Source organism: Gekko japonicus, unplaced genomic scaffold, assembly GCF_001447785.1.
Source record: "Gekko japonicus isolate JY-2015 unplaced genomic scaffold, Gekko_japonicus_V1.1 scaffold859, whole genome shotgun sequence".
NCBI lineage: Eukaryota > Metazoa > Chordata > Lepidosauria > Squamata > Gekkonidae > Gekko > Gekko japonicus.
This window is the reverse complement of record NW_015167077.1, coordinates 366148-381893: the sequence shown is the minus strand read 5'-3', so window position 1 is coordinate 381893 and position 15746 is coordinate 366148. Positions and strand designations below refer to the sequence as shown.

Here is a 15746-nt window from a genome sequence, read left to right as displayed (position 1 = left end):
GTGTAAGAAAAAGCCACAGAGGATTGTGGGAACACATTTAGTGGAGCTTTCAGGATTCTGCTGTGAGTCGGAAGAGAAACTGTCACATATTGAGCCATAACATCTCTTGACTTGATATGACAAGAATATTTATGTGGAATTCTGAGAAGCGAGGACCCCAGGGCTACTTCTACAGTTGTGGGGCTGGGATCAAGTGAAAGGGGAGGGATTCCCCCCCTTCCTCCCCTGGGCTCTGCAGTGGCAGCAAGGGGTATGGATGGGCCCTGGCTACAGCCCAGGCCAGTAAATCAGCTTAAATGGGAGACGATGCAAAACTAGGCAAATAAACATAAAAATTGCTTTGCTGGCTCCAAACAAAGGCCTTTCTACCACCTGTTTCTGGCACTAGGGGCAGCCAGATCGATGCTTTGGGGACGCATAGAAGTGGGGCAGGAAGACAGCCGACCTTCCCTGTCGTTTATGTTCTGCATCTGGTACATTGTCTTTGAACAATGATATGTTGGGGTAATTTTCTCATGGTATAGGGTGTTAATCTACCATATTCTTGCTCCCTTTTTCACCTCCTATAGGTAATGAATACAGCCTAGCTTGGTTTTAAATGGGTCAGAAACTGTCGCAGGTGTGGGTTGTTGTTTTTGGTGGTGTATGTGTGCTTGCGAGTCTGGAAGTCATGGTGACTTCTGGTGACCCCTAGTGGTCCTAGAGCGTTTCAGAGATGTGGCTTGATATTACCTACCTCTGCGTCACGACCCTGGTATTCCTTGGAGGTCTCCCTTTCAAGTACAAGTCAGGGTCGGCCCTGCTTAGCATCCAAGATCTGACAAAATTGGGCTTGCCTGGGCAATCCAGGTCAGGGCTTTGTCGCCATTTTTTTTGTTCTGCTTCTTTTTTTTTTGGTAAACAAATTTTATTTTTCTTAGGAATTCAACATATAGAAATAAACCATTTCATCCATTCCATTGTCTACCCCATTCCCATTTCCTCCCCTCCCTCCAGTGGCTTCCCGCAATGCTTCCCCCCCACTCCACATTACTTTACATCATCAATTATATCATTTTCTTATCATTACAATCTTAAGATAACATCATTTGACTTAATATTGCTCTAAACATATTAAGTTTTGTTTCACATCCCAGTTCTTTTCCAAATATATTTTAAAGTCACTCCATTCTTGAAAAAACACATCATCTTCTTTGTTATTCAACTTTTTCGTAATTTTATCCATTTCTGCCATGAACAGAACTTTTTGTATCCAGTCTTCAATTTCTGGTACTTTCTCTGTTTTCCAAAATTGTGCATAAATCATTCTCGCAGTTGTAATAAAGTACCAGAATAAAGTCTTTTTAGTCGTATTGATTTCTTCCATTTTTAATCCCAAAAGCAGAATTTCTGGTGTCTTTTTGAAAGAGCATTTCAGTATTTTTTGCATTTCTTTGTGGACTTTTGTCCAATAGTCTACAGCTTTCTCGCATTTTTTGTTCTGCTTCTGAACACTTGCACATAGGGATCCCAAGTCCCCCCGGGGGGCGGGGAACCCCCCCAGAGGCCCGTTCCCCGGCGCCGTCGGATCGGGCCCCGGGGGGAACTCCACCCCGACATGCGCGTCACCTGGAAGTGACGCGGGCATGCCGAGCACGCTGGGGGTGGGGCCACGGCCATACAAGGGAAAACCCTATGGTTTTTCCTTGTATGGCCGTGGCCCCGCCCCAGCGTGCCTGGCATCCTCCCGTCACTTCCTGGCGACGTGCGTGCGGCGCGCGCACGAGACGCCGGCCAGGAGCCCCCCGCTCCCGGTGAAGATAGACTTGGCAACCCTGCTTGCTCAGAAGGTTCGTAACTCTTCTATGAATGCTTCCTTTGTGTAGCCATATTAGTCTGTAGTAGTAGAACAAAATTCAAGTCCGGTAGCACCTTAAAGATCGGTGAAATGTTCCAGGGTATAAACTTCCATGAGTCAAAGCTCACTTTAACAGGTATCCGATGAAGTGAGTTTTGACTGAAAAAAGCTTATACGCTGGAAAATGTTGTCAATCTCTTGCTACCAGACTTGCATTTTATTCCAAGAATGCTGTACCACATTGCACTGTATGGTCAAGGCAAGACATGGAGGGGAACCTGGTGATAACTTGGTGTATTTGCTGGTGCAGGTGTAAGGCTGCTGTTGGTATAGCAGCCAGAACAGAGTTGAGACTGCAGCTTTCCATGGTACCCAATTCCAGTTCTTATCTGAGACAAGTATCACATCTTCTGCTGTGCTAAAGCACCAGCAGCAACTTGAGATTGCAGGCAGAATTGCATGGTGTTATTTGGGTGGCACAAACAGGTATTTTGCCAATAGGTGCAAGCAGGGGTCATTTCCTGCAGGAGCGCACAGGAGCGGTGCTCCGGCGGTAAAGAACCCAGGGGGCGAGCACATGTAAGAAGCCCCACCCCCTGCTCCCAGCAGCCCTCAGTCAGAGCAAGAAGCAGCCAGGTAAGTTGCAGAGCTCCCCCTGGTCCAAAACAGTCCAGTGGCACCTTTAAGACCAAGTTTTATTCAGGTATAAGCTCTCCCTCCTCTGTGAGGACAGATCTGCAGGTATAAGCTCTCTCCTCCTCTGTGAGTAGAGATCCCCCCCCCCAATAGTTAGCAATCCAAAACAGTCCAGTGGAGCCTGAGCGATGGGTGTTGCCCTCTGGCACACTTCCAGTGACGTCAGGGGGTGTGGCATATGCAAATAAGTTATGCTAATGAGCTCCTGCACCTCTTTTTTGACGAAATGACCCCTGGGTGCAAGAAAAAATAATACAGCCCAATAGCCTGCTATTCCACTTCGCATTTCCCTGGAAATGTCACCTCTTACTGTTATTAACTAATAACTAACCTATCTGTGGTTAGTTGACCACAGCTGTAGATGGCCAAGTACCCTTGGAGATCTGAATTCTAGTTCCATCTCTGTTTTAAAATAAAATTAAGTATTGCTCCCATCTTCCTTGATGGCATTCTGAGAATGCAGCCCATTTTTTAAAAAGACTTCTGTGAGAACTTTTGCACCACTGCTAAGCTTCATGCCCACATTCTGTACCCACAGTGACCACACCAGCCAGTTTTCACCACCGTGACTTTGTGATTCATGGAATCATGAACTAAAACTGTCACTAATCAGGGTAAAAAAAAAATCTCAGTTCTGTTAACCAAATCCTTTCCCTGCTCCATGTGGTTATACTCAAAAAGCACTGTGCACTCAAAGAGCCACTTTGGTGTAGTGGTTGAGCGCGGACTCCAATCTGGGAGAACCAGGTTTGATTCCCCACTCCTCCACTTGCAGCAGCTGGATGACCTTGGGCAAGCCATAGTTCAGACAAGGGCTGTCCTTGAAAGAGCAGTTCTGGAAAGAGCTCTCTCAGCCCCACCGACCTCACAGGGTGCCTGTTGTGGGGAGGGGAAGGGAAAGGAGTTTGTAAGCCGCTCTGAGACTCCGAGTGAAGGGCGGGGTATAAATCCTCTCTCTCCTCCACTCACACCCAGTTCTGACCTCTGCTCACCTCTGCATACAAGCTGGCGACTCATTGCTTATCCTGCTCTTTGAAAAAAGATTCTATAGCCTTTTTCCTGTCTATAGGGTCTTTTTGTCATTTTTATATTATTTCTGTCTCAGATCTGTTTATTCACTGTGCGAACAAATCAGATACTAGGCAGGGTTAAAGGGTGCTTCAGAATAACTAGTGTAAGTATGTTCAGGTGGGTATTGGTTTGAAGCAGCAGAGTCTAGTGGCATTTTTAAGACTAACAAAGATTTATTTATTTTTTTAAAAATAGATTTCTATTAAGAATTTTTAAACCAAAAGATAAAAACCAATGACAGATATTTTAAAAAGGGAAATGGAAACACAAAGTTAAGGAAAACAAAGAAAAGAAGATTAAAAAGAAAAAGAGATGAGGAAAAAATAGAAAGAATATAAAGAAGTGGCTTCTGATTTTCTCCTCAACAAATATACATAACGTTGCAAACTTCACACTTTACTCGATAATTACCAAAAAGAGCTCTCTTTTTTCTATTATCTAATTCCCCCCATAATCCTCAAATTAGCATATCATCGTTTCATCTTTCTCTGTTTCATGCAAAAAGTCTGTAAGGGGTTTCAACTTAACAATAAATGTAGATAATGTCTTTTCTCTAATCAAAGTAGTAAGTTTAGCCATCTCTGCAAGTTCCATCATCTTCACCAATCAATCCTCTGTTATGGGTGATGTCAAACTTTTCCATATTTGTGCTTATAATAGTCTCACTGCCTTTGTCATATATAGAAATAAAGTTCCATGACTTTTTTCTAGCTGTCTGTCCATTAGTCCCAAAACAAAAACCTCTGGTTTCAATTGTATATTAATTTGTATCCAATTTTTTTGGCTTTGTCACATGTCCACCATAAATGGCAGAATGTCCCTTCTTTTTGATCACATTTCTAACATGCATTTGAAATATTATTATACATTTTCACTAAATTGTCTGGTGACATATACCATTGATACATCATTTTATAAAAATCTCTTTAAGATCAGAGTTTAGAGTTGCCAGGTGCCTTCCTCCTGCTGGCAGAGGGATTTGGGGGGTGTTCTGGGGTGGGCAGGGATGTCGGTGACACACTGACATCACTTCCAGAAGTGACGACATTGTGTTGGCGATGTCAGGGCAATGCTGTTCTTTTTTGGACAAAACTCTATGGTAAAAACAGCTTAAACCATAGAGTTTTGCCTAAAAAGTAAAGCGTTGCCCCTAACATTGCTGACACAATGACATCACTTCCGGAAGTGACATCAGTGCATCGGTGATGGTCATGTGGGGGGACGTCTGGGGGCCGGGTTTCCCTCATCGGACTGTTGGAATGAAATGAGGAACATCGGCCGCCTTTTCCCATAGCCAAGATCAAGTTACATTACTGCTGATTTGTATTATAATTTTGGAAGCCATACACAGTGGGCATAAGTGTTTATATAATTTTCTACATCAGTTGTTGGCTGTCATACATTGATATATTAATGTTACAATTTGTATGTGAGTGCTGATGAGCTGAAATATTGTGAAGCTTTGAATTTTGGATAATAGAGTTTATAAGATTGTTTCATGAAATATAGTTCATTTTGATTTAAATATTGTGGATTGTATGTATCCCACCTGGGGACTGGCAAGTCTACTAGAGCTCAATGAAAATGTAAGGCCCTTCATCCACATATTTTCCCATTGCTCCATTTGTATACTATATCCAGAGTTTTGGGCCCATTTTATCATAGATTCTTTCACTTATTCATTCTCTGTTTCAAATTTCAACAAGAATTAATACATTTTAGATATAATTGTCATTTGTGCATAATTCTGTTTCAAATTCAGTTTCAGATTGTTCAGATTGTAAGGCAGATCTTTTATCTGCTTTATACCTTTCTAATAATTGTGCATTAAAAAAACCATTGGCAAGTGTCTCCTTCTGCTATCAAATCATCTCTTTGTTTCATTTTACAATCCCCTTGAGAGAAATCTGGTATGTCACAATATGTTAACCATTTCTCTTTAGTTATCATTTCTTGTCTATAAAATGCTTCTTGTATAGAGAGTCTCAAGGGTGTTTTCATATGCAACCTAAGTGTCAGCTGACACTAGGTTTATTTTTATTCCATATTCTTAAAATAGCACGTCTAATATAATGGTTTTTAAAATCTACATTGACCTTAGGTTTATCATACCACAAATAACCATGCCAACCAAATTTCAAATTGTGACCTTCTAACTCCAATAACCTATTATTTCTCAACAACATTCATTCTTTCATCCAAACTAAACAACAAGCAGCATACAGTTTAAAATCAGGTAGCCCCAGACCTCCTCTTTTCTTTGCATCTTGTAGTACCTTATATTTAACTCATGTTCCCCCCCCCTTGCCATACAAAATTAGAAATATCTTCCTGCCATTATTTAAATGGTACATCAGTTGTCAAAACAGGTATTGTCAGAAACAAAATTAACACTCTGGGTAAAACATTCATTTTAACTACAGATACCCTCCCCAACAAAAACAGTTGCAATTTATCCCATCTCAACATATCTTTTTAAATGTCATTCCATTTCTTAATATAATTATTTTGAAATAACACACCGTTCATATTTGTCAAGGTATTTTACCTTTTTCCCCACCTTAAATCCAATTTTATTGATCAGTTTTATTTGTTCTTGTATTTTCATATTTTTTTGTTAACATCTTAAGATCAACAAAGGTTTATTCAAGGTGCAAGCTTTTGTGTGCATGTATACTTCCTCAGATACAATGAAATGAAAGTTAGCAGTCCATCCATATAGGCAAAGGGTGAGCAGTAAATTAGCATACAACATAATGAAGACATCTTTGCTGGCCTTCGTAAGGCCTGTGAAACTTGGCTATTTCAGAGAGGTTTTCTTTATTAAGAAGAAGAAGAGATTGGAGTCTCAGAGTGACTTACAAACTCCTTTCCATTCGCCTCCCCACAACAGACACCCTGTGAGGTAGGTGTGGCTGAGAGAGCTCTTTCAGGAACTGCCCTTTCAAGGACAGTTCTTGTCAGAACTATGGCAGAACTATGGCTTGCCCAAGGTCATCCACCAGCTGCAAGTGGAGGAGTGGGAAATCAAACCCAGTTCTCCCAGATTAGAGTCTGCACACTTAACCACTACATCAAACTGGCTCTTGATTAGACGTTTTTCATGAACTCCGTATTCAGATAGGCTTTGTACCTGCACTTCTGGCGAGATTGAGACGCTGACACATTTCCTTTTATTTTGTTCTCATTGGTTAACTCTTCGGTCATATTGGATATATCTACTTCTATCCAAATACCACTTTCCACTGGAGCCATGGGTGACCTCTTATCCAATAATTACTGCTTCAGTAGTAAAATATTTAGCTATTTTAATAGCATTGAAGTGTAAATAATTGCTGTTATGATAAGGTCTGCATCTTTGGTTCTGTTTTATATTTTAAATCTTTTATACTATTTACATTTTAACCAGATTTGAATGTATAGTTTTAAATTTTCACTTTGGTATTTTATATGTATGTTGTATATTGTGGATGTGCTTGAGACCATCTCCCTTATAAATAAAAGGTGGTGGCACTTCTCTAGAACATTCCACACGCTCCAAAATCAGTTCACTCTCTGATCTGTCATTCAGAGGGTCTCCCTATCCACTGGCTGCTTTGCCTGAGTCCTGCCTCCAACATTCTAAACAGTTTGCTGTTCCTTCCCCCGCATAGCCAGTCAGAACACAGAGGTTATTTGCATGGAACACAGAGGTCGTTTGCATATGCGACTTGATTGGCTTTTGCGTCTAACATTCTAAACAGTTTGCTGTTCTGAGGTAAAATGTGTCCAATCTCCAGGTGAGGGCTGGAGATCACTCAGAATTACAACTGCTTTCCAGATGGCAGAGATCAGTTCCCCTGGAGAAAATGGTGGGCTCTGTATCCTTATATGCTGCTGAGGTGGCCCCCGTATGACAGCCAATGTGACGTAGCAGTCAGGGCTTCAGAGCACGGGAGAGGCTGCAGGTGTGTGGGGGGTGGAAAGCTGAAGAGTGAGGGGAAAATAAAGGTAGGTTGATGATTGGCTGGGAAGGAGATAGGGTTGCCAACTCCAGGTGGGAAATTCCTGGAGATGTGAGGGATGGAGCCTGGAGAGGGTGAGGTTTCAGGAGGCATGGGACCTCGGACATAGACTCCGCCCTCCAAACCAACTATACCCATTGTTGCCAATCTCCAGGTGAACCAATCTCCAGGGAACCATTGTTGCCAATCTCCAGGTGAGGGCTGGAGATCACTCAAAATTACAGCTGTTCTTTAGGTAGCAGAGATCAGTTCCTGTGGAGAAAATGGTGGACTCAGTGTCATTCTACCCTGATGAGGTCGCCACAGCAAATTGACACTGAATGTCCAAGGCCGTGGCACCTGCCCAGAGCCTCTTTCTAGAGGCCATTGTATTTATTTCCACAACGGGCCTTTTTCCTAGTTGGTCATATGAGCTGAAATAAACTAAGGAAGAGTGGGGAAATCAAACCTGGTTCTCCCAGATTAGAGTCTGAACACTTACTCAATTTCTAGTCAATCAAACTTTATTGTTCTGCCTCGGATCTTTGTATGTAGTGATAATTGGCAAGATTTTGGGATCTGCGGCAGTTTCCAGGTTTTGTTTCAATGTCAATGTGTAATATTGTTTTAATTTTAGAATGTCTTTTAAAAATGAATCATTATAAGTTAAAGATGATAATATGATTATTTAATATCTATAAATTTGTTTTGGTGTTAAATGAAATGATCTAACCAACATGAATTATAAATAGGTGTGGAATAGGTTTAGATAGATTGGAGTAAAGTGACTGCAGAAGATATGGTTTAGGGTTAAATGTTGATGGTGGGATTCAAAGCCAAAGCCAAAGATAAGAAATGTGGATATGAAAGTAATATATATGAATTCATTTATGTATAGTTATATTCTGATGTTGCAGATCTAAGAAAATTGATATAGGTTAATGGTTAGGGTTTGAAAAGGTGATTTATTTACTTATGTTAGTAATAATTGAATTACATTATTTGATATAAGTATGAGAGATTATGACTTTTTAGTATGGTTCTTTCTTTTTGGTTTTTGGGTTGGTGTCCTTGGTAGTGAAGTAAGATAATATGTAAACTTGACTGAGATAACTTTAAGTATAAATGGTAAAATAAATTTGGATAGTGGACTGTCTCAAGAAAAGAAGAGTGAGAAAGAATAACAATACAATTATTGGATGCTTGTATGTTTGAATAAGAAGGAAAATGTACTTGTTAAGTGATTATGTTGCTGCCTAGAAGTATTTAAAAATGGTGTTAAATGGATGAATAATTAACGCAAAATGATATTATAGAATATGCGTTATATTGGAAAACTCAATAAAAATCTTTTTTTTAAAAAATGTCGTTAGCTGCCCTTAGCCTTTGGGGAGGGTGGGATAACAGTATATGCTCAATAAATAAACCCATGAATATGAATATTCTTATACAAATATGAATCAGTGGTACTGTGGGGTAAGAACATGGTTGCCTGCTCAGGGTTGGGAAATACCTGGAGATTTGGGGGGTGGAGCCAGAGGAGGGCAGGGTTTTAGGAGAAGAGGGACCTCAGCAGAGAGTATAATGCTATAGAGTCCACCCTCCAAAGCACCCATTTTCTTGAGGGGAACTGATCTGGGTCATCTGGAGAGCAATTGCAATTGTGGGAGATCTCCAGGTACCTCCAGGGGACTGTAGGTTTGCCAGGTCCCTACCTGGCATCCAGCGGGGGAGGGAGAGGCTGTGTGTCTGGGAGCCTCATGCACATGCACCACAATGACATCACCCGAAAGTGACGTCATCACACCGGGCACGTCATCGAGGGACGCTCTAGCATTCGGGCTTAAAACTCTATGGTACCATTGAGTTTTAAGGGTGAATGCTAGAGCATCCCCTGACGACGTGCCTGGTGTGATGATGTCACCCCCCCCGGGTGACGTCATTGCACTGAGCACATTGGCTCGATTCAGGCACTTTAGGGGAGGAGTTCTCCCCAGCGGCTGGATCCAGGCCAGCGGGTTGGGGGGCTTAGAGTGGGCAACCCCCCTGGGACACCTGGCAGCCCAAGGAGACTGGCAACCCCAGTTAAGAACAGCATTTGAAGCTCTGTCAGTGAGGGTGTACTTCTGTGACAGGGAATGAAAAAAAGTGTTAAAGATGACCTTCCCTTCTCATATGGCATGGTGGTTTCTTGGGAATAGGCAAGTATATTAAAATTAGTTAATTAATAATAAACTGATTTAAGGGGCAGATGATAGTCAACTAAATGTTTTTTTTTCTCAACAGTTGAGAGATCTAATATGTGCTAGAGTTGCCAGCTCTGGGTTGGGAAATACCTGGAAGCAGGGGTCATTTCGTAGAAAAAGAGGTGCAGGAGCTCATTAGCATAACTTATTTGCATATGCCACACCCCCTGACATCACCGGAAGTGTGTCAGAAGGCAACACCCACTGCAACTTACCTGGCTGCTTTTTGCTTCTCATGACCCAGGGCTGCTGGGAGCAGGGGGCAGGGCTTGTTGCATGTGCCCGCCCCCTGGGCTCTTTACTGCCGGAGCTCCGCTCCTGTGCGCTCCTGCAGGAAATGACCCCTGCCTGGAAGTTTGGAGGGTGTCGCCTGGGGAGGGAGCTCAGCAGGATATAGTGTCACAAATTCCACCCTCCAAAGCTGCTGTTTCCTCCCGGGGAACTGATCTTTATCACCTGGAGATCAGTTGTGATAGCCAGAGATCTCCCGACGCTACCTTGAGGTTGGCAGCCAGAATGTGGACATTTGTTGAGACAACAACAATAGGAGAGGGATTCAAAGAGTAGGGGATATGTTGCTGTCAGGAGATTGCTCAGGCCATTCATTGGAGGATTGTGCTGCAGGAAAAAGAAATACGTAACACACACGTGAACTCCTTGACATTTCATTTTGTTTCTCTCAGATCCTAGGGTCCGAGGATGGCTCATGCTGGATTCCTACCTACCTACCTTTTTACTGACTGTCGGATATCTGCTCTTGATATGGCTTGGCACCACATTCATGAAGAACAGGCCTGCTTTTTCACTCAGGGGTCTCCTTATTGTATATAACCTGGGAGTCACGATGCTTTCATTGTACATGCTTGTAGAGGTAAGTCTCTTTAGCTGCAGCACTATTCTGAGTTAAAATGACTGGCATTTGCTAAGAGTTTTGTTTTCTTCCCAAGTCAGATCGGCTGGTAGTCCTCACTTTTAAAAAACCTTTTATATTCCGTGATTGTAGGTGTAATGCATGGATCCAATGCTCCCTCTAAGCTGTGGAGTCTTGTGAGCACAAATTCTACCTTGTGAGCTACTGTTATATCTGGCGATTGTTATATCTAGATGCCGAAAGAATGCCGCCATTGTTTACTTGCACTGCTAGCATTTTGTTGTGGTTTTAACTGTTTTATCTGTTTTAGTATTTGTATAATGTATTTTTATATGTATGACTGTAAGCCGCCCTGAGCTTGCCTTCGCGGGGAGGGCGGGATATAAATCAAATAAAAATAAAATAAAATACTGGCATTAAAGTTGTGAGTGAGTGGTTTGGCTACTGCATAAATTAGTTTGCGCTGGAGCCCTCCTTCCTAAGCTAAGACAAATATGTGTGAGCCAGAGGCAGAAAAACTGAGCTAGCTCACACTAACTCAGCCTAGAGGGAACATTGGGGTCCCCAACCTTTTTGAGCCTGTGGGCACATTTAAAATTCTTACACAGCATGGTGGGCACAGCAACAAAATGGCTGCCACTGGAGGTGGAGGCAGACACAAAGTGATGGCCACAGTTTAATTTCAGCAACACAGTGCAGATCCTTGTGCTGTGGTGGCAGCTGCTGCCAAAGCAACATTTTAAAAAATCGGCACAGCCAACCGAATCTCCAATCAGAAGCCTTGCTGAGCAAAAGCCCTACCTGGCCCCACCCACTTCCTAAGAACACTTGGCAGGCACCAGAAAAGGCGTCAGTGGGCGCCATCGTGCCATGGGCACCACGTTCGGGATCCCCAGTGTAATGTGTCTTGGCTCATCTGCTTAGCTATCTAGGTGGTCTTTGTTTAAATTATTCCTTCCTGAACGTTTGCATCACAATTGCTCCTGCAGTTTTCAGGGGACACCCTAGGTTTTTATTTAGTTATCTGCTTTATTTATAGTCCATGTTTCTCACTGAGATTCAAGGGAGATTGCGGGAAATAAGCACTGCAATCAGACAGCAGAATAAAATAGCCAATGGACGATGCAAATAGGACTAGGATTACAGAATTAGAGAAGAATGTGAACAACACATTATCTAAGGCAAGATATACTATAAACAATACAGGAAGTGGATTACAAGGTAAAGACAATGCAGTAAAAACTACTGATGCCTGCTGTAGTCATTGCAGTGAACTACAGTCCTGTTCAGTTAACAAGGATGCCCTCCTGAATTGTTCCATTTGACTGGAGTGCTAATCTGCTTTTTAAAAAGTCCTCTTGAACATTACCGGTCAGCCCATTCTGCAGAATGGTAGAAGTGGGGGAACCTTGCTGAACTCAATAAGTTGGAAGCCACCACTGAGGACACACATGGACAGGCAGCTGCCAGTCGTGCCCATTTGCAGGGTGGCACTTTTAGAAGGCTTTGGTCAGATGAGTGGAGCTGGTACAGCAGAGCATAGTGGGGGAGGGGTTCCTGCAGGGATGGGGGGGGTCTAGGGCCATTCAGAGCTTTGTAGGTAATAACCAGAAACTTTCTTTGAACTTGGTAACTGGTCAGTAACCAAAGGAGTATCTGTAGAATGGGTGTGACATGCTTGCTCCACCTGGTGTCCAATAGTAACCGGGCTGTTGTGTCCTGCACTGACTAGAATTTCCAAGCTGTCTTTAAAGGCATACCCATGTACACTACATTACAGTAGTCTAGCCTCGAATTAACCACAGGACCGATCTATATCGCCAGATCAGCTGAGTCAAGGTAGAGTGCTGTCTTCTGGGCTCAAAGAAGATGGTAGAATGCCTCCTTGCAGGTGTATTAACTTGCTTCTCCATTAATAGTGTTGGATCTGTTATAACCCCCAGGCTGTTAACTGAGATCTCTGTGGTCTGGGAGCAGCCTGCATCCATGCAAAGAAAGAATCCAATTGGGGGGGGGGTGACCTTCAGGTGACTTCCAGATCTGTATGCCCATAATCCCCCAGTTTTATGTATGTATATAAGGCACTTGGGTTTCTCTCTTTATTGCGTTTAAGCTAGTCAGAAAAACAAATGGTTCTGTAGTGTTGCCTTTGGAAAGACCACTTAACCACTCAAGTGGTTAAGACACTGAACTGCAGGCTGTGGAAGGTCAGTAGTTCAGCAGTTCGAGACCCGAGTGCCGCATGATGGGGTGAGCTCCCATCTCTAGTTCCAGCTCCTGCCAACCTAGCAGTTGGAAAGCAAGAAATTGAAACTAGATAAATAGATAAATGGTGGGAAGGTAACAGCCTTGGTGTTTAGTCATGCCGGCCACATGACCACGGAAACTTCTTCGGACAGCGCTGGCTCTTCGGCTTTGAAACGGAGATGAGCACCGCAACCCTAGAGTCGGACTCGACTGGCTTTTGAGCAAGGGAAAACTTTACCTTTACCTTTACCTATGTAAAGCACTTGGGTTCCTCTCTTTATTACGTTTAAACTAGTCAGAAAAACAAATGGATCTGTAGTGTTGCCTTTGGAAAGACCACATAGAATTGTTATTGCAAAGGCCCGTTTTGACTAGAAAACACATAAAAGAATGCTCCCCTCCCCAAGTCCTCTGTGTCTGCTGGGGGGCTCAGAGGTGGGGGAGGGAAGGGCATCAAGCACTACTACTAATACTTTGGTTAATGAGCTTAGGCAAAATTTGTGAACCCTGAATGAGAACAAAAAAATTCTTCATACTAAGGACTGGAGCCCATGGTTAGAAGAATTGTTTGTTCCGCTGGTACTGGTGTAATAATTTCTTCAGTGTTGCGTCTCACCAGAAAACATCATCTGTAATATCTATTTCTGTGAACAAATACCAGTTGAGTTGGAAGAAAGTTGTGTTTGCAGTTCTCTCTTTTTCTGTGCAACTATAAGAAAGCACAGGCGTTCAGTCTTCCCTTGTACCTTGTCACCCATGAAGTGGTGGAATGTGAGTTGCTCTGTCTCCAGAATCCTCCTAAATAGATTGTTGCCACCTTGGCTTTAGTCACTGAACTGCATTCTGGTTTCTCTTGAGCACAGGGTCGCTGACAAAAGGGGGCTGGAGGGACAAAATTCGGGGGGAGGGGGTGTCAGCGGGAGAGCTAGTATCATATTCCACCGGAAGGTCTTTCCATTTATTTTTAATGCAGTTCTGGCTGCAGACACTAGGGGCACAAGGAAGTCTGAGCACAGTAAAAGGCACTCTTGTATTGGCTAGACTTCTTTTTCTCCAGGGCTGAAGCAAACTTGCCTAACAGATCATTCTAAACCCATCAACTGATCCAGCCATGGAGAACCAACCATGGCTGATGGCTGCTACACTAATTGTCAGCCTGCAGCCTGCTAACCAAGGCCATTTTCTATAATAGCCTAGCTTTTCTCTCTTGCTTTCCTTGCTCCCAGCTCAGCCAGATCTTGCAAAGCAGTAGAAACAGTCTTTTTCTTTTCCTTAATTTCTTTCCTGTCAGGTTCCACAGCCAAACAAAAGGAGTACACGTTTATCATGAGGTTATACTAGGGTTCCCAAATCCCCCCGGGGGGCGGATTTCCCCCCGCTTTCAAGGCCCGATTCCTGCTCCTGCGGAATCGGGGCCCGGGAAGCATAATGGGATATAGGGTATTCGTATGCACCCCCCCCCACTCCTAGGCCAATCGGCCTGACTCCCCCACGCGGGAGAATGGGGCCCCAGGCTGTTAAAGCCAAAGCTGGGAATCGAAGGAATGCGGCAGCAGTTGGTACACAGGTCAAACAGATGCACTCTCGCCCATAAACATCATGGCAGCATAGCTGACATTTCCTTCTTTTCCAAACTTTTCTAATTCATTTCTATCTCACTCCATCTAATTTTTCCATGCCCCCCCTTTATTTTCACTTCTTGGTCTCAAGACCTTCTCATCTGTATCCTGCTTGGTGACAGAATGTACTTAAGAGTAGTATAGTAGCAAAACTTTGTTAATAATATGAACAGAAAGGGGGGGGGTTAATATTTCCCCATGATTTAACAAAATAGCAAAAGGATGCTTCCCCCCCTCCTCCACCCTTTACATGCATGGTAATGGAACATTAATCTGTTTTACTGGTTATATATGTGTAGGGATGGGCATGAACTGAATTTTGCGGTATGAATGGGGAGGTTGGTTCACGAATTGAACCGGTTTGTAAGGGTTCAATGCTCCCCGCTGCTTTTTGCAAAACTGCTTTTCATGGGGAGCAGAAAGCAGGGGTTTAAATAGCCCTGAGCCATTTAAACCACTGCTTTCTGTTCTCCATGGATTTCTGTGGGGAGTAGAAAGCAGGGGTTTAAATGGCTCCCAGCCATTTAAATCAAACAGCTGAGCAGCAGAGCACCACTCCGCTGTTTGGTTTAAATGGCTCAGACCTGAATCCAATAAAGCCCTTTTAAACGGCTGCCCTGCGTGGCTCAGCTGTTTAAAGGGGCTTTCTTGGGCAGTGAGCCCTAGGGACTGGCTGCCCAAGAGAATCTCTTTGAACAGGTATGCACGGGAGCAGGCTCAGCTGTTCAGAACCTAAAACAGCTGAGCCGCAGGAGTGGGCTGCCCCCACAGTTCAGCCGTTTCTGATCTAAACAGCTGAGTGGTTGAGAGCATCCTGCTCCCGCCATTCAGCTGTTTTGGCGGCTTTTGTGGGGAGGAAAAAGCAGGGGTTGGAACCTCCCCTTTTTTTTGCTCCCCATGAACCCACAAATCTCCATGAACTGTCTTAAAAGTTTGTGGCGGTTTGTGGCCAGGCTGCAGTTTGTGAACCGTGAACCAGCCAAAATTCATCACAAACAAAAGTTCGTGAGCCAGTTCATACCCATCCCTATACATGTGGAACAGAAATTACAACTCTCAGTTCAGGCAAAATCGTTATTGTGCTGGTGGGTTGGAGATCTGAGTCTTAGAGACACATGACAGGTTGCTTAAAAGCTCTCTTATTACATGTTGCCTGTCATGAAGATAACTTGGTTC

The 15746-nt window shown here is 43.3% G+C and overlaps 1 protein-coding gene across 1 annotated transcript in view; it reads left to right on the top strand.

The window, feature by feature from the left end:
- Window positions 1–15746, top strand: part of ELOVL2 (ELOVL fatty acid elongase 2) — a 67426-nt gene that overhangs the window by 17141 nt on the left and 34539 nt on the right. The window contains exon 3 of the mRNA XM_015412797.1: window positions 10517–10704. Coding sequence (XP_015268283.1) covers window positions 10517–10704 — 188 coding nt within the window. The remainder of the gene's footprint in view (window positions 1–10516; window positions 10705–15746) is intronic.